The 20,604-nt window shown below is 48.9% G+C and overlaps 1 protein-coding gene across 2 annotated transcripts in view; it reads left to right on the plus strand.

Annotated features, from left to right (window-relative positions):
* Positions 1 to 20,604, plus strand: part of CCNK (cyclin K) — a 414,782-nt gene that overhangs the window by 128,290 nt on the left and 265,888 nt on the right. For both annotated transcript variants that reach the window (XM_078660137.1, XM_078660138.1), the window contains exon 9: positions 19,686 to 19,951. In XM_078660137.1, the coding sequence (XP_078516263.1) occupies positions 19,686 to 19,951 (266 nt within the window). The remainder of the gene's footprint in view (positions 1 to 19,685; positions 19,952 to 20,604) is intronic.

The following is a 20,604-nucleotide window of genomic DNA, read 5'->3' on the forward strand; positions in this document are numbered from 1 at the left end:
CGAGCTGGGATGGTGCAGTGAGCTAAAAAACGGTGATGGATCGAGCCCTGATCTTTTGACTGGGTATGAGTGTTCTGTTTAACTCAGATGCTCTGTCCATCACCACCCCCTTTTCTGATCCGAAAAAGAGCCCAGCGGATCCTCCGAGAAGGACTCCCGGAGGCCGAAGACCAGCAAAAAGCAAAGGTCATCGAAGCAGGCCCCCGAAAAAGGGCCTTCGACGTCGAAAGAAAAGGAGCCGAAGAAAGCTTCGACGTCGACGGCGCCGCTGAAAAGGGCGGCCGAAACGCTCGACGACTAACAGGCCACAGAGATGGAGAACATCCTTCAGAGAAAGAAGGATTTCGATGAAAAAATTAGGAGTTACAAGATCCCCTCCAAGCAGACATCGAGCGTCGCTGTGGTACAGGAGCTCGAGGAGTTCGACGTCGAAGAGCCTCCGAAAACTCCGGAACCTTCGGAGCACGAAGCGGAGGAAGACCTCTACTACACAGAAGGGGATTACGGGGAGCAGCAGTCAAGCTACGGCTCAGGTTCCTCGACGGCCCAAGACCAGGAATGGCAGGACATCGAGGCCGAAAACCCAGAGGAGGCGGTAGAAACATACCCCTCGAGGCCTTCACCACCGTTTGACATTGGGGCATACAATGAGGTGGTCAGAAGGGCGGCAGCAGCTTATGGAGTTAAGATGAAGGAGGAGAAGCCAGAAGCAGACTTCCTGCTAGAGACATTGCTCCCCATACAGACAAGAAGTCAGTTCCTGCCCATGCTCAAGAGTATCACAGACCAGGGGAAGGAAGCCTTCAAGGATCCGGCTACGTGCAGATCAGTAACGCAGAGGACGGAGAAAAAATACAAATTCTCCTCCCAAGACCCGGCTTACATCAAGGGATCCGTCACAGCAGATTCTATAATCGCTGCAACGTCCAGGAAAAGGGCAAACGTCCCAACAACGTCTGGACCCCCACCTGACAAAGAAAGCAGGAGGATGGATCTAACTGGCAGAAAAATTTAGAGGAACGCCGCAGCACACTGGCGGATGGCGAACTCCAACGCCCTCCTGAATAGGCATCAATACCAGCACTGGGATGAGATGGGACAGTTGCTCAAGCACCTCCCGGAACAATACCGTGAGAGGGCATCACACCTTGTGGAAGAGGGGAAGAGCATCGCCAATTCGTGCCTGAAGACAGCCTTGGATGGGGCAGAAACATCCAGCAGACTGATGGCTATAGGCATCACTGAGAGAAGGCAAGCCTGGCTCAGGATCTCAGGTTTCAAGGCTGAGGTCCAGAACAACATCCTGAACACACCCTTCAACGGGGGATTACTGTTCGGAGCCCCAGTTGATGAGAAGCTCACCCAATTGAAGAAGGACAACAAGACAGCAAGGTCCATGGGGGCCCTGCAGTTCAGGGGGATGAGAAGAGGCTCTCCTATGCGGAGGCCGAACGGCAGAGGTGGAAGTCAGCGAGGAGATTCTCACCATAGTTTCCACCAGGGGCAACAGAGTGACAACCAGGGCCACCAGGGCCAGCAGAGGCAAGGCTGGAACTACCAAAGCAGGGGCCAGTCCTTTCGGTCAAGAGGAAATGGACGGGGCCAGAGAAGGAGAGGCGGTGAACAACCACCCTCTAAGTGACTTCACACGGGAGAAGGTGCCCCACCGCCCAAACCCTCCGGGGGAGGAGCACGGAAAAACAAAGAGGAGAGGGCTACACGGACAAGACACAAAGGAACATGTAACACCGGTAGGAGGAAGATTAAGATTTTTTTTTTCTCCAGGAGTCGAGAAAAATAACAGACAAGTGGATACTCAATATTATGCAGTTCGGATACTGCATAGAATTGGAAAAGAGGCCACCAAACAGAAAACCAAAGAAAAGACAGCACTCGGGAAGAGAGCTGCAACTACTTCAAGAGGAAGCCAAAGAACTCCTCCTCAAAGTGGCCATCGAACGAGTCCCTTTCAAAGAACGGAACAAGGGAGTGTACTCAAACTACTTCCTAGTGCCAAAAGTGGACGAAAGTCTAAGACCCATCCTGGACCTACGTTTCCTAAACAAATACGTCAAAACTCAAAAATTCAAAATGACGTCCCTACAAGAGGTCATCCCACAGATAAAGGCAGGGGACTTCTTGTCCACCATAGACCTCAAAGATGCGTACCTGCACATCCCCATGAACAGGCAGCACAAGCACATGCTAAGGTTCACAGTAAACGAGGATCACTGCCAATTCACAACCCTCGCTTTCGGCCTAAAGTCCGCACCAAGGGTGTTCACCAAATGCCTCGCGGCAGTGGCCGCACACCTAAGAAGAGAGGGGATACACGTATACCCCTACCTCGACGACTGGCTGGTAAAGGCAAGCTCTTACAGGACATGCAAAGAGCATGCAGAACAGGTGACAAGAACACTAGCAAGCCTGGGTTTCTCCATACACTGGGGCAAATGGTCAATAGAACCAGAGCAAGTGAAGATCTTCCTAGGAGCCCAGATCGACACCGTCCGATGCAGAGTCTTACCGAGCGAAAAGAGAACGCTCAGCCTACTGAGGGAGAAACGCCACTACCAGAAGGGGCGAGCTCTGACAGTGAGGACTGTGAGCAAGATCTTGGGGAGGATGGCATCATGCATACACTTGGTCCCCAATGTACGCCTACAGATGAGACCACTCCAAGAGTGGCTACAACAACAATGGTCACAAGCTACAGGAAGTTGGGAGGATCTAGTGGTTGTAACGCACAGGGTGCAGGAGGAGATAAGGTGGTGGACCAGGGAGAGAATAACAGAAGAAAAACCTCTAACACCACCGGACCCAACAGTGACCATCACCACAGATGCATCCCAGAAGGGGTGGGGCGCACACATGAACAGGCTCAGAGTGATGGGTCTGTGGAGCCCTACAGATGCAGTCAGGCACATCAACTACCTGGAACTGAAAACTGTGTTGCTAGCCCTCAAGGCTTTCCAGAAGCACCTGTACAACCAGAAGGTGCTAATACTAACGGACAACACCACAACGATGTTTTACATAAACAAACAGGGGGGAACTCAGTCGTTCCCTCTGTCAAACCTGGCACAGGAGATCTGGAAATGGGCTATACCACTAAAAATAGACCTGCTAGCCATACACCTGCCAGGGAAGGACAATGTAGAAGCAGATTGGCTCAGCAGGCAGACTTCAGCGTCCCACGAGTGGGAACTCAATACTCAGGAAACAGAGATACTATTCAGGAAATGGGGCACGCCAACAATAGACCTATTTGCAACACACCGGAATGCAAAATGCCAGTACTTTGCATCCAGGCAACCAGAGGCACTGTCCCAGGGGAATGCCCTATGGATAAGCTGGTCGAAAACATTTCCCTACGCTTTTCCCCCGATACCACTGATCCCGAGGGTTCTCAACAAATGCATGAAGAGCAACATGACGCTCATCCTTGTGGCACCACAATTGGCCAGACAGACATGGTTTTCTCAGATAATGGAGATGGCGCAGGGGCCACCACACAAGTTCCCAAAAAGAAGAGACCTACTCTCCATGGAAAACGGAGAAATCCTACACCCAGAGCCAGAGAGCCTCAACCTCTCAGCCTGGCTCCTGAGGACTTAGAATTCGCACACCTAAAACTACCAGAGAGCACGCTGCGGGTGCTACGAGAGGCAAGAAGGCCCAGCACACACAAGTGCTATGGGGAAAAATGGAAAAGATTCACTCAATGGTGTTGCAAGAAACAGCTCCAAAGGAAACTGACCAAGGAATCCACGGTGCTGAGGTACCTCACGCACCTAATTAAGGCTAAGCTAAGCTCATCCTCGCTGAGGGTGCACCTGGCAGCGATTGTGGCATACACAAGAGGAGAAACAGGGAGAAGTTTTTTCACATCCCAAGTAGTAAAAAGATTCCTGGAAGGAGCTAAAAGAATAGCGCCGCCAAAAAGAATGCCGCCACCGGCATGGAACCTAAATGTGGTACTGACGGAGCTCATGAAAGCACCTTTCGAACCCATCCACAAAGCATCACTGCAAATGTTAACAATGAAAACGGCCTTTCTGGTAGCAATCCCCTCGCTACGGAGGGTGAGCGAACTGCAGGCACTCACACTGCAAGAACCCTACATCCATATACACCGTGACAGGGTCGTGATGAGAACAGACCCACACTTCATGCCAAAGGTGGTGTAAAGGTTCCACATGAACCAGAGTATTCAGATACCTAGCTTCTTCCAAAACCCCACTACAAGAGCAGAGAGGTCACTCCACACCCTAGACGCTAGAAGGGCTGTGATGCACTGCATTGAGAGAACGAAGGAACACAGGAAAACAAACAGTTCTTCGTATCCTTCGCAAACATTACATGGGCAAACCAGTCACTAAAAGCACCATAGCGCGATGGATCGCACAGACAATACAATTCTGCCATAAACAAGCTGGCCAGGAACTAACTGGAGGGGCACAGGCCCACTCCACCAGGAAGAAAGGAGCAAAAATTGCTTTTCTGGCCAACACACCAATCCAGGACATATGCCTGGCGGCAACATGGGCTTCAGTGCACACTTTCACTAAGCACTATTGCGTGGATGTACAGATGAACAAAGAAGCACAAGTAGGACAGAAAGTGCTTCAACATATATTCAACAACCAACGCTCATCTTCCACCCAACCGCCACAAAAGTGAGGAAAACCGCTACAAAATCTATGCACAGCATAGTGAATCCAGAAAGATTCACGCTGCAAAACGAATAGTTTCTTACCTGTCGGTGTAGTTTTGCAGCTTGAAGATCTTTCTGGATTCACTAGCGAACCCACCCGCCTCCGCCAGAAAGATGAGGCTGGAGAAGGTCGAAACACATAGAAAGAAAGAAAGTTGAAACTTAGAAGATACGTGAAAGGATACGTGAAAAGAATTACGTTGAAAAAAGGATTAACAAACAAAGCCATGGATTCACTACAAAGACAGAAAAGGAGAAAGAGACAGAAAAAAAAGAATCCGAAGATGGCGCCCAATGGTGGTACACCAAATGGTGGGACGTCGACGCCCACCTGGGCTACGACAAAAAAAAAAAAAAAGAGAGAAGAAAGACTACGAATCCGGACCCAACCACCAGATTGCGGAATATGCACAGCATAGTGAATCGAGAAAGATCTTCAAGCTGCAAAACTACACCGACAGGTAAGAAACTATTCGATAGCGAAGGGGTAAAAATTACTATTCCCACTCCAGTGAGTGCAACAGTAGGGAAAGCGTTGGATAGTGTAGGGGTAAAAATTACTATTCCCACTCCAAAGGGTGCAACAGTAGGGAAAGCGTTGGATAGCGTAGGGGTAAAAATTACTATTCGCACTCCAGAGAGTGCAACAGTAGGGAAAGCGTTGGATAGCGTAGGGGTAAAAAATACTATTCCCACTCCAGTGAGTGCAACAGTAGGGAAAGCGCTGGATAACGTAGGGGTAAAAATTACTATTCCCACTCCAGTGGGTGCAACAGTAGGGAAAGCGTTGGATAGCGTAGGGGTAAAAATTACTATTCCGACTCCAGAGGATGCAACAGTAGGGAAAGCGTTGGATAGCGTAGGGGTAAAAATTACTATTCCCACTCCAAAGGGTGCAACAGTAGGGAAAGCGTTGGATAGCGTAGGGGTAAAAATTACTATTCCCACTCCAGTGAGTGCAACAGTAGGGAAAGCGTTGGATAGCGTAGGGGTAAAAATTACTATTTCCACTCCAGAGGGTGCAACAGTAGGGAAAGCGTTGGATAGCGTAGGGGTAACAATTACTATTCCCACTCCAAAGGGTGCAACAGTAGGGAAAGCGTTGGATAGCGTAGGGGTAAAAATTACTATTCCCACTCCAGTGAGTGCAACAGTAGGGAAAGCGTTGGATAGCGTAGGGGTAAAAATTACTATTTCCACTCCAGTGAGTGCAACAGTAGGAAAAGCGTTGGATAGCGTAGGGGTAAAAATGACTATTTCCACTCCAGAGGGTGCAACAGTAGGGAAAGCGTTGGATAGCGTAGGGGTAACAATTACTATTCGCACTCCAAAGGGTGTAACAGTAGGGAAAGCGTTGGATAGCGTAGGGGTAAAAATTACTATTCTCACTCCAGTGAGTGCAACAGTAGGGAAAGCGTTGGATAGCGTAGGGGTAAAAATTACTATTCCATCTCCAAAGGGTGCAACAGTAGGGAAAGCATTGGATAGCGTAGGGGTAAAAATTACTATTCGCACTCCAGAGAGTGCAACGGTAGGGAAAGCATTGGATAGCGTAGGGGTAAAAATTACTATTCCCACTCCAGAGAGTGCAACAGTAGGGAAAGCGTTGGATAGCGTAGGGGTAAAAATTACTATTCCGACTCCAGTGAGTGCAACAGTAGGGAAAGCACTGGATAGCGTAGGGGTAAAAATTACTATTCCCACTCCAGAGGGTGCAACAGTAGGGAAAGCGTTGGATAGCGTAGGGGTAAAAATTACTATTCTCACTCCAGTGAGTGCAACAGTAGGGAAAGCGTTGGATAGCGTAGGGGTAAAAATTACTATTCCATCTCCAAAGGGTGCAACAGTAGGGAAAGCATTGGATAGCGTAGGGGTAAAAATTACTATTCGCACTCCAGAGAGTGCAACGGTAGGGAAAGCATTGGATAGCGTAGGGGTAAAAATTACTATTCCCACTCCAAAGGGTGCAACAGTAGGGAAAGCGCTGGATAGCGTAGGGGTAAAAATTACTATTCCCACTCCAGAGGGTTTAACAGTAGGGAAAGCGTTGGATAGCGTAGGGGTAAAAATTACTATTCCCACTCCAAAGGGTGCAACAGTAGGGAAAGCGTTAGATAGCGTAGGGGTAAAAATTACTATTCCCACTCCAGTGGGTGCAACAGTAGGGAAAGCGTTGGATAGCGTAGGGGTAAAAATTACTATTCCGACTCCAGTGAGTGCAACAGTAGGGAAAGCGCTGGATAGCGTAGGGGTAAAAATTACTATTCCCACTCCAGAGGGTGCAACAGTAGGGAAAGCGTTGGATAGCGTAGGGGTAAAAATTACTATTCCCACTCCAAAGGGTGCAACAGTAGGGAAAGCGTTGGATAGCGTAGGGGTAAAAATTACTATTCCCACTCCAGTGAGTGCAACGGTAGGGAAAGCATTGGATAGCGTAGGGGTAAAAATTACTATTCCCACTCCAGAGAGTGCAACAGTAGGGAAAGCGTTGGATAGCGTAGGGGTAAAAATTACTATTCCGACTCCAGTGAGTGCAACAGTAGGGAAAGCGCTGGATAGCGTAGGGGTAAAAATTACTATTCCCACTCCAGAGGGTGCAACAGTAGGGAAAGCGTTGGATAGCGTAGGGGTAAAAATTACTATTCCCACTCCAGAGAGTGCAACAGTAGGGAAAGCGTTGGATAGCGTAGGGGTAAAAATGACTATTCCCGCTCCAGTGAGTGCAACAGTAGGGAAAGCGTTGGATAGCGTAGGGGTAAAAATTACTATTCCCACTCCAGTGAGTGCAATAGTAGGGAAAGCGCTGGAACCCAAAACAATAAAAAAAACTATCAAATTTGTTATTAAATTTAATTTCCAATATAAACATAATTAATATATACATTTAAATATATTATTAACAAAGATCATTTAAAAAAAATAATTACCCATAATTTAACACTATAATATCCACCACACACACCTAAAATTATTTACACAAATACATTTAATATTTACTAATTCATTAATGAAAATTAATGTATTTTTTTAATTAAGTAATTAATTATCAGCTTTCACACCATATACACTTATAAACACCACAACACAAACTTAACATTAATTACACATTTACAATTAATAGTTACTAATTAATGGTAATTAATTAAAAAATTATTTAATAATTAATCAATACAAAATTATTTACTTCACACCATTTACACATATAAACTCCACAACACACACCTAAAATTAATTAAACAATTAACATTATTTAATAATTGACTAATTGAAATTAACAACTAATTATTAAACAATTATTAATTACCACATTAGTTAATCAATTAAATTTATATAATTAAATTACTTCCCACCCTATTCCCCTATAAACCCACAACCCGCTACGGAACCAATAACACACAATTCAACATAAAATACATTAATAACTAATACAATTCCAAAACATAGCATAAAATGACAAACATTTCTCATTAAAAACACTAAAATACATAACATTATTAAAAAATCGATATTTTTGTAAACTCTATTTTTGTAAACGATATTTATTACAACTATATTATTGTTATCGATATTACTTACCTGTCAGTTGATATTCTGGTCAAACTATATTTTTGTTGTCGATATTTCTTCAACTCGATATTTCTGCGGCGATATTAATGTAACACGATATTTCTCAGTCGATATTCCTACTCTGCAACCCGTACACAACCCCCCTTAAGCGACCGAGAGTGGAACACCTTATGGGCATCCACCAATCGCATTAAGATCACTCCAGTGCTAGCACAAACTAAACTATGGCTATTCCACTAAACATTCTGGACCCCAGACCGCTTACACAAACTGGGCCTCAGATACAGCCCAACATGCTGGAACTGCAACACATGTAAGGGAGACCTAGAACACCTCATCTTTCTTTGCCCGATACTCAAGGGGTTCTGGGAGAAGGTGTTTGACTTCATAGACAAATCGTTCAAGTGTAAAATAATAAGGGACTTCGCTTCTCTCACCACGGCATTCATCCAAACTGATCTCCCCACAGAGGGGGAAAGAGAGTTAATGGACCTACTACTAACCGCGGCAGTCAAGCTAGTGCTTACCAACTGGAAGGATACCTCTAAAATGTCATACAAAGGGTGGCTCAACTGGATCACCTACCTAAGAGGAGCGGACAGCCTGGCACTAAGATTCTCGCCCTGGAAAGTCTCCTCTAGGAGCCTGTGGGGAACCTTGGACAAGAACCTGATCCCATATGAGCCACCATAGGATAATGGGCAACAGAACGGGGGTATACCCCAAAGAACACAGGGGTGAGGTGAAATCTGCACAGATAAACGGAACTGTAATGTCTGGGCCAACTATGTACCAATAGACTGTGTGCAACCTTCATCATGATTGTTGGGTAATGTCGGATTTACTTCTGTCCTATCCTTCTCCTGCACTTATTCATAGTTTCTTCTCCTCCTCTCTCCATCCTTATCCTGCCACCAATGTACAACCAGCAAAGGGGAAACCGGCCGAGATGTTTGCCATTAACCCCATACCTTGTATTCTCAGAGGCGGGTAACCCACATAACAATCCCTGTCTGTATTGTATGTATACAAAATATCAAAATAATAATAAAAATAAAAAAAGCACACTTTATACAGTAACCTAGGATCTGCTTACCAGAACCTTCTGGTGTCACCATAACTGCCCTGTATTACAACCTGATTTTGGTTCTTACACTCTTCATTGAAATTTTTGCGAGCCATTATAGGTAGGCTTTCAATTTAGAGGTTTAAACCACCTTAAATACTCATACCCTTAATACAAGGGAAAGATTCTGTGTCATTCTGCATAGTCTTTAAAATTGTGTTAATATCTATATGTTTGTGGCATGTGTAGCTGTAGATACGCATGCTCTGCATACTCTCCTGCCACCTAATGTTGTCTTGAACGTGAAACTTGTTTTTCTTTTAAACCTTTCTAGTCATGAGGTATAGTGACTCCTATGGTTAGTCGTGCACATGGGCATCGGGTCCATTGTTGGATTGTTTTTTTTCTGCTGCCTGGTTCGGATGTTTATTGCTGAAGCATGGAGTCCACGGCGTGTGCTCCTCTTCACCTGGGCTTTTCAGTTTTTCACTCCTATTTACCAGACACAACCACATTTTTTTCCAGTCGTTCGTCTCTATTGTGGTTCTGTCTGTTCTCTGTTTCACCTCTTGCGACCTTTTAGTTTACAATCATCTTCGAGAATGCACAGACTGTGATGAAAAGGATTCCCTTCCAGTACTGTATACACAGTGTCACTCCAAGTACCCGCAGACAGATAACCACCCGGTCTGAAACCTCTACTTGTCACCAGAGCACGTTGAGACCCCCTGGCCCCACTTGCCTTGCCTTCTTGTCCAAAAGACCCTCTGGTACTATTCCAATCTTCAACTTGCTGGCACAGTGACAGTGTCTTCAGAGGGGACATCGACGGGGAAATCCACGTCACCCCTTCTGCCAGCCAGCTTCTTTCAGCCTCGAGCTGGGTTCTCTTTTGGGCTGCAAGACCGAAGACCAGTAGATCCGATGGACCAGCATCATAAGACGTTAACCGGGGGTATGGTTCCACATTGATGCCAACAGGTCAAACACCACCCTGCCAAGAGTCTGGCATCAAGCCCACCACCCAGCCAACAGCCTTCCTGGCTGCTTCTGTTCCTCAGCCATGGCTGGCTCCGTCATAAGGCTTCATAGCAGACTCTGGCTCCGTTCCAGGTCCTGAAACAGCCACTAAAGACCCCGCCTTCTTCAATCACCATCAACCACTAATCACTGACTACCTCCGATGACTAACCCTTATTTCATGGAACATTGCAGGGCTAAGCAAAAGCGCCGAGAACAAGGAAACACGGGACTACCTTGCAAAAGGGGACGTTCTATGCTTCAAAGAAACCTGGGCAATGACCACAACTGCTGTTGCTGGCTTTCATGAACTTCGGATAGCTTCCACGAAAAAAAGAACATCTTTGGATGGCCATCATGAGGTCTGTTGGTTTGCCCACAAATACGAAACCTCAGACATAAGAGTAAACTCTTCAGACATGCAAGCCATGACAATTGATGGGTTTAGGGCGAGTCAGCAGCTGTTTCTCCTACTGTTTATAAACTGTTATATAAATTGGGCCAGACACAAGTCCGCATGGAATTCTTCATCACCACACTGTAAGAAGTATTAATCAAATATGAAAACCACAATGTGATCATTGTCGGCGATTTCAATGCGAGGGGCTTGGAAAGGGCTCTAGGCATGTTAAGCAATGTTCACAAGGCTGGCCCTTTGCTCTCGCTTCTAAAAAATGACAAACTTTACTTGACTCACCACACAAATCATCCTCCCCCTCGTGGTGCCCTAAACTGACCTTTAGGAACATATTGACAATTGACTATATTCTAACTAACGAGAAGTTTGCTAACAAGTTGAGAGACTTCACGGTTGACGATAGATGGGGGATGCGACCATAGGCCTCGGTGTGCGACCATAGGCCTCGGTGTGCAATTGTTCTCCTGGGAATGGAATCTGCCGACCTTCAGAAACTAATTGGTGAACCCACGCTGCAGAGTCCTTAAAAGAATAAAATGGACAACCAATCTCGGGACCAAATTGCAGGAGTGGACAACGTTGGAAGCACGTCCGATGATAGATGCCCACTCGAGGGTGACCGCATACTGGGAAGCCCTGATGATGGATTTATAGCAGAAATTGGGGGAAATCCAATGTAAAAAAATTAGTTCAAGCATGGAATTATCTCCCCATGAGCCCCGAGTACGCAAATGCGCCTTAATAAGGCACTCAGGGTAAAGAAGAAAAGAGGAACATCGCCAGATGTCTCTATAGCCACACTATGGACAGCATACAGGAAGAAAGTAGGCGACTACAAGAGAAAAGTCACTTAACAGAAATGGCCCACCGTATTCGCCTTGATATAAAGGAAAAGAACACCACCAAATTATGGAGATACATCAGTTGCCTGAACTCCCAGTGCCGGAGAAAGGAGTATAGTATCGCAAGCAACGATTAAGAAGCGTATGTGAAAGGACTATACTCGCCAGCTGCAGAGTACATCACCTCAAAGAAGACCCTGGAAGCAGGCCATAACATGGAACTCCACTCTAAGAGCATTCTGACAGCTGGACCGGACACCATCGAAGGCACCGGTCCCTCGGAAGGAGAAATAACGAGGATGATCAGGATAATGAGAAACAACGGCTCAAGATTTTTTTCTCAATTCTGACCCCATTATACAAACCGTCTTACTCAACTGCAACAATCCTGCAATTTCTTTTCACATCCATAAAAAAAGGCGATCATTCTAATCCTGCCAATTATAGGCTAGTTGCCTTGCTTGACGTAGAAGCCAAGGCCTATGCAAGATTATTACTGAAAGAGTTGGAGGACTGGGCAAACAAAAATGGAATTCTCCCATTCCATCAGACTGGGTTCGGGGCAAACAGCTCAACAATGGACAACATTAAGGCCCTGGCCTCCCTCTCTAAACAAGCGGTCAAAGACATGCATTTACCGCTGTTCTGCTGCTTCATAGGCTACAGCACAACCTTTGATAAAGTTGATAGAGGCAGAGTTTGGGGAAAACCGACAGCCTGAGGGATTCCACTGATGCTTCTGAAAACAACTATAACTCTTTATGAGGGGGCTTGGGTCCAGGTCAGAATAAGCCCCACAGCCTTATCAAGAGTTGAAACTAACAATAGCTGGAAGCATGGCTGCTTCCTGGCCCCATTATTATTCAAACTGCAGACTTGGGGAATGCCCTGAATGAAGCTATTCTAGTGCTTCTGAGACTGGGCAAGGCAAGGCTCGCAATCCTACAGTACTCTGATGATATGGTAGTTATGGACCACACCAGGTTGTGCCACTGAAGAGCCTTAAGGGAACTGGGAAAGTACAACAAGGAAACTGCCTAATGGTTAACAGAGCAAAAATATTTGGTAACCATCCCCACAAAAAAGCAAACTTCTTGGAAACTGGGCGACCATTAAATAGGAACAGCAGTAGCCTATAATTACCATGGGGTTTGGTTATCTGAGAGGGCCTCTCCGGCAACACACACAAAATATCTAAATGCCAAAACCAACCTCTCACCGAGGCACTTAAGCCAAGTCCTGTCAAGCCCTACAGCAGAGCCTATGCTGACGGTCCTCAAGGCAAAACTAATACCTGCCATTAACTGTGGTCACTTGACCTACCCGGGAGCTTTAGACCAACTTATAGCAATAGCAGCAGCTCAGGTCAAAGCATACAAGACAGTACTGCAAGCTCCCAGATAATCAAGGAATACCAGGCTATGAATGGAATTAGGGCTCTGCAGACCAGAACTGTCACTTCAGGGATACTTCATCAACTACTACATTAGGATCCTCAATGCCCCGAACAACACCCTCAAATATCCTCTGGAAACTATCTTCAAGTAAACGGTCTCCCCTTGGCACATCAAGTTTGGTCAAGCATTAGAGACCCTGAAAATCGAAGCAGAAAGCTTATCCCTACCTGACATTCCGCTAATTGCCTGATCAAAAGCTGTGAAGCAGCAAATCCGGTCATCTCATATAAAAAGGATTGAGCCCTACTTCGTTACAACATCAACACAACCGCACTGGATGAGTCCTATTCTCTGGGGAAATCCCAACAAGACCTACGGGAAGCACTATCAGCCCAGGCTTGCAGAAGAATTTTTTTCTTGAGGCTCATTGCCCTGAAAATCTCGCACTTTAGCTCAGCATGTGTGCGAGAAGACGGAGCAGTCTCTTGTTTGCTATGCAACTATCAAAAGGAATCTTGGCTTCATCTATTATGCTGCTGCCTTAAATTGGCTAGCGAACGACAAAGGTTGCTTCGCCCCATTTTTAGGGCCCATGGCACGAGGTCCTGCAAGGAGGCTTCGGACTGGTGATTCTCGAAAACAAAAACCTACATCCTGGCAAGAGTGGGGAAGTTCACACACTCAGTCAGACAGGCACTAATGGCCCTGCCACGGCTTATAAACTGATACAAAAGAAGAGCCGAGCCCTCTCGTAGCTCGCCTGTGGGAAAATACACGGAGTCCGTGAAGGAAAAGCATCCACCATGAGCGGCAACCTGACATCCAGTGGCGTAAAGTGCACATCTCCTCATCTGCGACTGCAGTCTTCATAAGAGTCAGCTTTGCTAGCATTACAACTTCTCAGCATGAGGCAGTAGCACCTTACTATCGAACATCAAAAGCCTAATATCTCCCTGCCAGGCCAAAAACCACGAACCACAGCAGAGAACCCATAAATCCGCTAGGCGTTCATAAATGCACCACATTACAGAACTGTTGTGCCCAATCACTCGCTCTCAGAATTTTCACAGACTGTTTAATGGACTGCAAGGAATTGGCAATCGCCTCCTCAAATGGCAATGAAGAGACGTACAGTCATTCTTTTTTTTGTTTAACGAAGGTTTTATTGAAATGCTTGTGTAACATGAAATAAACCTCTCGCTCATCTGCAGCTAGGGATTTCCAAACAAAAAGGTCAACAGCTTGAAGTATGGGACCAAGCAGACAAGCAGATGAAGGGCTCGAGGGAGGGGGGAGGCAAGAAAAGTGGACACAGATTTTAGTTGGTTTTACTGTAAAGATTTTAAATAATCGACAGTCCATAAATGTACTTAATTACATAATTCTGCAAAACCGGAGGAGTGAAGGCAAATTTTTTGGGGAATATCACTCCAAGGATGTCAAGTCTATCACCTCTTCTGGAGGGTTAGTAGACGATGTCTCACATTCCAAAGTGCTGTAATTCTTCTCATTGAACCATTAAATAATTGTTAGTGTTTTCTTGCCCTAATCCTTGTTCTTTCGACTGACAAAGCCTTTTGCTCTAAACATCTAGGTTATGCAAAGTATATCTGTAAATTAAAAGCTCTTTAACATTGTTTTGCCTTATGGTCATTAGGTATGGAGTACTGCCAGGCAACGATAAAGCAACTTAGACCATCAGTCACAAGAAACAGTCTTCTACATATCAGAAACATTTACAAAGCATGGAATTTCAATTTTTTAGACTTTGTTTAAGCTCATTTAGTCTGAAAAAAGGCAGCTTGCATGTTTCAAAGATTTGTTAGCCCTTGCATTAAGCAGATTTAGCTTGACCAGTTGAGATGAGATAATTAAGAAGTAGGTCCCAGACACAATACTAAGACCTTTCTCTTGATTTATTGAGACTTTCAAATGAGCATTTTTAGCACCTTCTTTGATTAAACAAATTGCTTTAAGGATGTACAAGTTCATGTCTTCTGCACAGTTCTCAATATTCATACAAGAATACTAACCAGTTTAGTGCTTCATTACATTTGGAAAGTGCTTACCCACCTTGTAGCTCCCACTGCCCCAGTGGTCATACAAAGTAGTGAGAAATAGTCTTGCAGCAGTTCACCGCAAATGCACTCACGCTCCAACCTCAAACTCTTCCCACAAACTTGTTAGGAAAGGGCATCCATAATGTAGGTGCCAGATATAGCACGTATTAGATATTCTGATCAATTAGGCAAGCAACAAATATTGATGGTTACAAAAAGGCAAATTCATAATTCTGAACATCCACTTTCATCTATGGGAAGTTGGGGAATTGGCAGCTGGCAAAGTGGCAATGCGCTAGAACATGGGTACTCGTCGTGCGGGCCGCCAGCGGCCCGGCAAGCCTTCCCTGGCAGACATCTTACCTGGGTTAAAAAAATAAAAAATAAACAGTGTCTGCAAACACTGCGCGCAACCCTGACAGACACTCTGCTTTGTGGGGGCCCGGCATTCCAGTGATAGTCAGAGTGGGGCTGCAAGGGCGCTAAAAGGTGAAATACAAAAGCCTCATTAACATACAGATGGTCTATTAAAGACCCGTGAAGTGCTCTGGTGCGGCTGTGTGTGTGTATGTGCCTGGGAAGCTGTCTCAGCCCGGGCACACACAGGCAGGGTGAGATGACAGAGGGAGGCAGAGGGAGGGAGGGAAAGGGAGGGAGAGGGAGGGAGAGCGAGGGAGATAAAGGATGGAGGGAGGGAGGGAAAGTGAGTCAGACAGAGGGAGAGCCAGGGAGGGAAAAGGAGAGTGAGGGAGCGAGGGAAAGGGAGGCAGACGGAGGGAAAGCGAGGGAGGGAAGGAAAGGGAGGCAGACAGAGGGAGAGGGAGGGAGGGAAAGGGAGGCAGACAGGGAGAGCGAGGGAGGGAGAGGGAGGAGGAGGGAGGGAAAGGAGAGAAAGGGAGGCAGACAGAGGGAGAGTGAGGGAGGGGGGAAAGGGAGGCAGAGAGAGAGCGAGGGAAGGAGAGGGAGAGGAAGGGAAAGGGAGGCAGACAGAGGGAGGGAGGTAGAGGGAGGGAGACAGGGAGGAAGGGAGGAGGGGAGGGAGAGCGAGGGAGGGAAAGGGAGGAAGAGCGAGGGAAGGAAAGGGAGGCAGACCGAGGGAGAGCAAGGGAGGGAGGGAAAGGATGGGAGAGGGAAAACGAGGGAGGGAGGGAAAGGGAGACAGAGGGAGTCAGACAGTCCGAGTGAATGAGACAGAGGGAGTCAGGGAGAGAAAGAGAGAAACGGAGACAGAGGAAGGGAGACAAAGGGAGGGAGGGGGGAGGGTGACAGACGGAGGAGGGAAGGATGGAGGGAGGGAGAAGGGAGACAGAGGGAGGTCGGTGACTGAGGGAGGGAGGAGGGCGTCAGAGGGAGGAGGGCGTCAGAGGGAGGAGGGCGTCAGAGGGAGGAGGGCGTCAGAGGGTGGAGGGCGTCAGAGGGTGGAGGGCGTCGGAGGGAGGAGGGCGTCGGAGGGAGGAGGGCGTCGGAGGGAGGAGGGCGTCGGAGGGAGGAGGGCGTCGGAGGGAGGAGGGCGTCGGAGGGAGGAGGGCGTCGGAGGGAGGAGGGCGTCGGAGGGAGGAGGGCGTCGGAGGGAGGAGGGCGTCGGAGGGAGGAGGGCGTCGGAGGGAGGAGGGCGTCGGAGGGAGGAGGGCGTCGGAGGGAGGAGGGCGTCGGAGGGAGGAGGGCGTCTGAAGGAGGAGGAGGGCGTCTGAGGGAGGAGGGCCTCGGGGTAAGGAGGGCGTCCGGGTGAGGAGGGTGTCAGGGTGGGGAGGGCGGCAGAGTGGGGAGGGCGGCAGAGTGGGGAGGGCGGCAGAGTGGGGAGGGCGGCAGAGTGGGGAGGGCGGCAGGGACAGTGGGAGGGGAGAAAAGGGGAAAGGGAGGGTGGGAGGGGAAAGGGAGAGTGGGGAGGAGAGAAGGGGAAGGGAGAGTGGGGAGGAGAGAAGGGGAAGGGAGAGTGGGAGGGGAAAGGGAGAGTGGGGAGGAGAGAAGGGGAAAGGGAGAGTGGGAGGGGAGAGAAGGGGAAAGGGAGAGTGGGAGGGGAGAGAAGGGGAAAGGGAGAGTGGGAGGGGAGAGGGGGAGAGGGAAGGGGAAAGGGGGAGAGGGAAGGGGAAAGGGGGAGAGGGAAGGGGAGGAAAGGAGGGGAGGGGGGAAAGGGGGAGAGGGGAAAGGGGGAGAGGGGAGGAAAGGGGGAGAGGGGACGGGAGGAAAGGGGGAGAGGGAAAGGGGGAGAGGGGAGAGGGAAGGGGAGGAAAGGGGGAGAGGGGAAAGGGGGAGAGGGAAGGGGAGGAAAGGGGGAGAGGGGAGAGGGAAGGGGAGGAAAGGGGGAGAGGGAAGGGGAGGAAAGGGGGAGAGGGAAGGGGAGGAAAGGGGGAGAGGGGAAAGGGGGAGAGGGAAAGGGGGAAGGGGAGGAAAGGGAGAGGGAAGGGGGGGAAAGGGAGAGGAAGGGGGGAAAGGGAGAGGGAAGGGGAGGAAAGGGGAGAGGGAGGGAGAGAAGGGAGAGAGGGAAGGGGAAAGGGAGAGAGAGGGAAGGGGAAGGAGAGAGAGGGAGAGGGAAGGGGAGAGAGGGAAGGGGAAAGGGAGAGAGGGAAGGGAAAGGGTGAGGGAAGGGGGAAGGGGAAAGGGAGAGAGGGAAGGGGAAAGGGAGAGAGGGAAAGGGGGAGAGGGAAGGGGAAAGGGGGAGAGGAAGGGGAGAAAGGAGGGGAGGGGAGGAAAGGGGGAGAGGGGAAAGGGGGAGAGGGGAGGAGAGGGGAGGAAAGGGGGAGAGGGGACGGGAGGAAAGGGGGAGAGGGGAGGAAAGGGGGAGAGGGAAGGGGAGGAAAGGGGAGAGGGGAGAGGGAAGGGGAGGAAAGGGGAGAGGGGAAAGGGGGAGAGGGAAGGGGAGGAAAGGGGGAGAGGAGAGGAAGGGGAGGAAAGGGGGAGAGGGAAGGGGAGGAAAGGGGGAGAGGGAAGGGGAGGAAAGGGGGAGAAGGGGGAGAGGGAAAGGGGAAGGGGAGGAAAGGGAGAGGGAAGGGGGGAGAGGAAGGGGAGGGAAGGGGAGGGAAAGGAGAGAAGGGAGAGAGGGAAGGGGAAAGGGAGAGAGAGGGAAGGGGAAGGGAGAGAGGGAAGGGGAAAGGGAGAGAGGGAAGGGGAAAGGGTGAGGGAAGGGGAAGGGGAAAGGGAGAGAGGAAGGGGAAAGGGAGAGAGGGAAGGGGAAAGGGTGAGGGAAGGGGGAAGGAGAAAGGGGGAAAGGGGGAAGGAGAAAGGGGGAGAGGGAAGGGAGGAACGGGGAAAGGGAAGGGAGGAAAGGGGAAAGGGAAGGGGAGGGAAGGGGGAGAGGGAAGGGAGAGGAAGGGGAGAGGGAAGGGGAGAGGGAAGGGGAGAGGGAAGGGGAGGAAAGGGGGAGTAGGGAGAGGGAAGGGGAGGAAAGGAGAGAGGGGAAAGGGGAGAGGAAAGGGGGAGAGGGGAAGGGGGAGAGGGAAGGGGAGGAAAGGGGAGAGGGAAGGGGAAAGGGAGAGAAGGGAGGGGGAAGCGGAAAGGGAGAGAAGGAGAGAGGGAAGGGAAAGGGAGAGGAGGAGAGAGGGAAGGGAAAGGGAGAGGAGGGAGAGAGGGAAGGGGAAAGGGAGAGAGGGAAGGGGAAAGGGAGAGAGGGAAGGGGAAAGGGAGAGGGGAAGGGGAAAGGGAGAGAGGAAGGGGAAAGGGAGAGGGAAGGGGAAAGGGAGAGGAGGGAAGGGGAAAGGGAGAGAGGGAAGGGGAAAGGGAGAGAGGGAAGGGGAAAGGGAGAGAGGGAAGGGGAGAGGGGGAAGGGGGAGAGAGGAAGGGAGAAGGGGAAAGGGAGAGGGGAAGGGGGAAGGAGAAAGGGGAGAGGAAGGGAAAGAGGGAGGGGGAGAGGGAAGGGGAAAGGGGGAGAGAGGGAAGGGGAGGAAAGGGGAAAGGGGAACGGGAAGGGGAAGAAAGGGGAAAGGGGAGAGGAAGGGGGGAAGGGGGAGAGAAGGAGAGGGAAGGGTAGAGAAGGAGAGGGAAGGGGGAGGGAAGGGGAAAGGGGGAAGGGGGAGAGGGAAGGGGAGGAAAGGGGGAGAGGGAACTGAGGTAAGGGGGGAAGGGGAGAGGGAAGGGGAGGAAAGGGGGAGAGGAAGGGGAGGGAGAGATGGAAAGGAGAGAGGGAAGGGGAAGAGGGAAAGGGAAAAGGGAGAGAGGGAGGGAGAGGGAAGGGAGAGAGGGAAAGGGAGAGAGGGAAGGGAGAGGGGAGAGAGGAAAGGGGAGAGAGGGAAAGGGGAGAGAGGGAAGGGGAGAGAGGGAAAGGGGGAGAGAGGGAAAGGAGAGAGGGAAAGGGAGAGAGGGAGAGGGAAGGGGAGAGGGAGAGGGAAAGGGAAAGGGAGAGAGGGAGTGAGACAGTCTGAATGAGACAGAGGGAGAAATTATCTTCTTGCATATTAACTGGTTTATAAATGCCTGTTGTCTGTTATTTATTGGGACAGTCCCTGCTGTTAATTTCGAATACTTTGCTTACTGAATAACGAGAAAGTGTAACAAGGAGACTGTAGAGGTTGTATTGTGCTGATACACCATGCGAGTATAGGCAAAACCACATTTCTTTCATATTTTTCCCCCATGTGTATTTTACTCTGTTGGTTTTATTTCAGATATTTGCCACCAGATCCTGGATTTGTACTCTCAAGGAAAACAGCAGATGCCACACCATTCTCATCATACACCTCCACTTCTTCAGACTCAGCAGGTTCCTCCCATTCAATCTCAGCAGTCATCTCAAGTTTCGGAGCCACAGCAACCTCAGCAAAAGGAGTCACAGCAATCTTCACAGCAACAGCAGCAAGTTCCGTTGCAAGCCCAGACATCAAAAAAACCTTCTCCTCAATCCAGTCCTCCCCAGTCTACAAAGCGACCAGTGGTGCGTCGATCTTGATTTCTTCATACTGTACCATTGTAACCATCACTTTATAGATGATTATTAATTTGAGTTTCTAAGTTGCTCCTACTCATTCTTTCAAGACAATTTTGGGATAAGCACTATTCACATTTATTGTAAAGTATAACTATCAAGCCTCTTTCTTCTCCTCTACCCTTCCTGTCACCTCTATGATTTCTGCATGTCTATTTGTATCCTGCACTGACTTGTATCAGATGGTAGATTGAAAAAAGGCAAGAAGGGGTGTGGATTATAATGCACTCACTGAAAATAGAAAATTACATAAATATGTTCGCTATCATAAACCTCATCTATTCTCTTCAGTGGCTATCAGGGAGCAGGGTTCATGGGGTTTAGGGCAATACAATTGTAAGTATTTGCCTCGTTTCAGCACTCTTCTCTCCTACTGTTTTGAAAGACCTGTCCCAGCTGGGCATGGGTTCTAATCCCCCGCCCATTACTGAGGCAATATTGGTACTTTCGCTCCCAGCCTCCTGGTCATTTGCCTTTGTAATTTTGCATGTTAGTGCTGAAAAGGTAGGTGGTCGCGGCAAAAGAGTTTACACCTCAGTGAAGTGCAAGCAGTGTGGCCCAGTGGCGGGAGCTGCCGCCTTCATAATTAAGTAACCAGGTGG

This window comes from Lissotriton helveticus, chromosome 9, assembly GCF_964261635.1.
Source record: "Lissotriton helveticus chromosome 9, aLisHel1.1, whole genome shotgun sequence".
Lineage (NCBI taxonomy): Eukaryota > Metazoa > Chordata > Amphibia > Caudata > Salamandridae > Lissotriton > Lissotriton helveticus.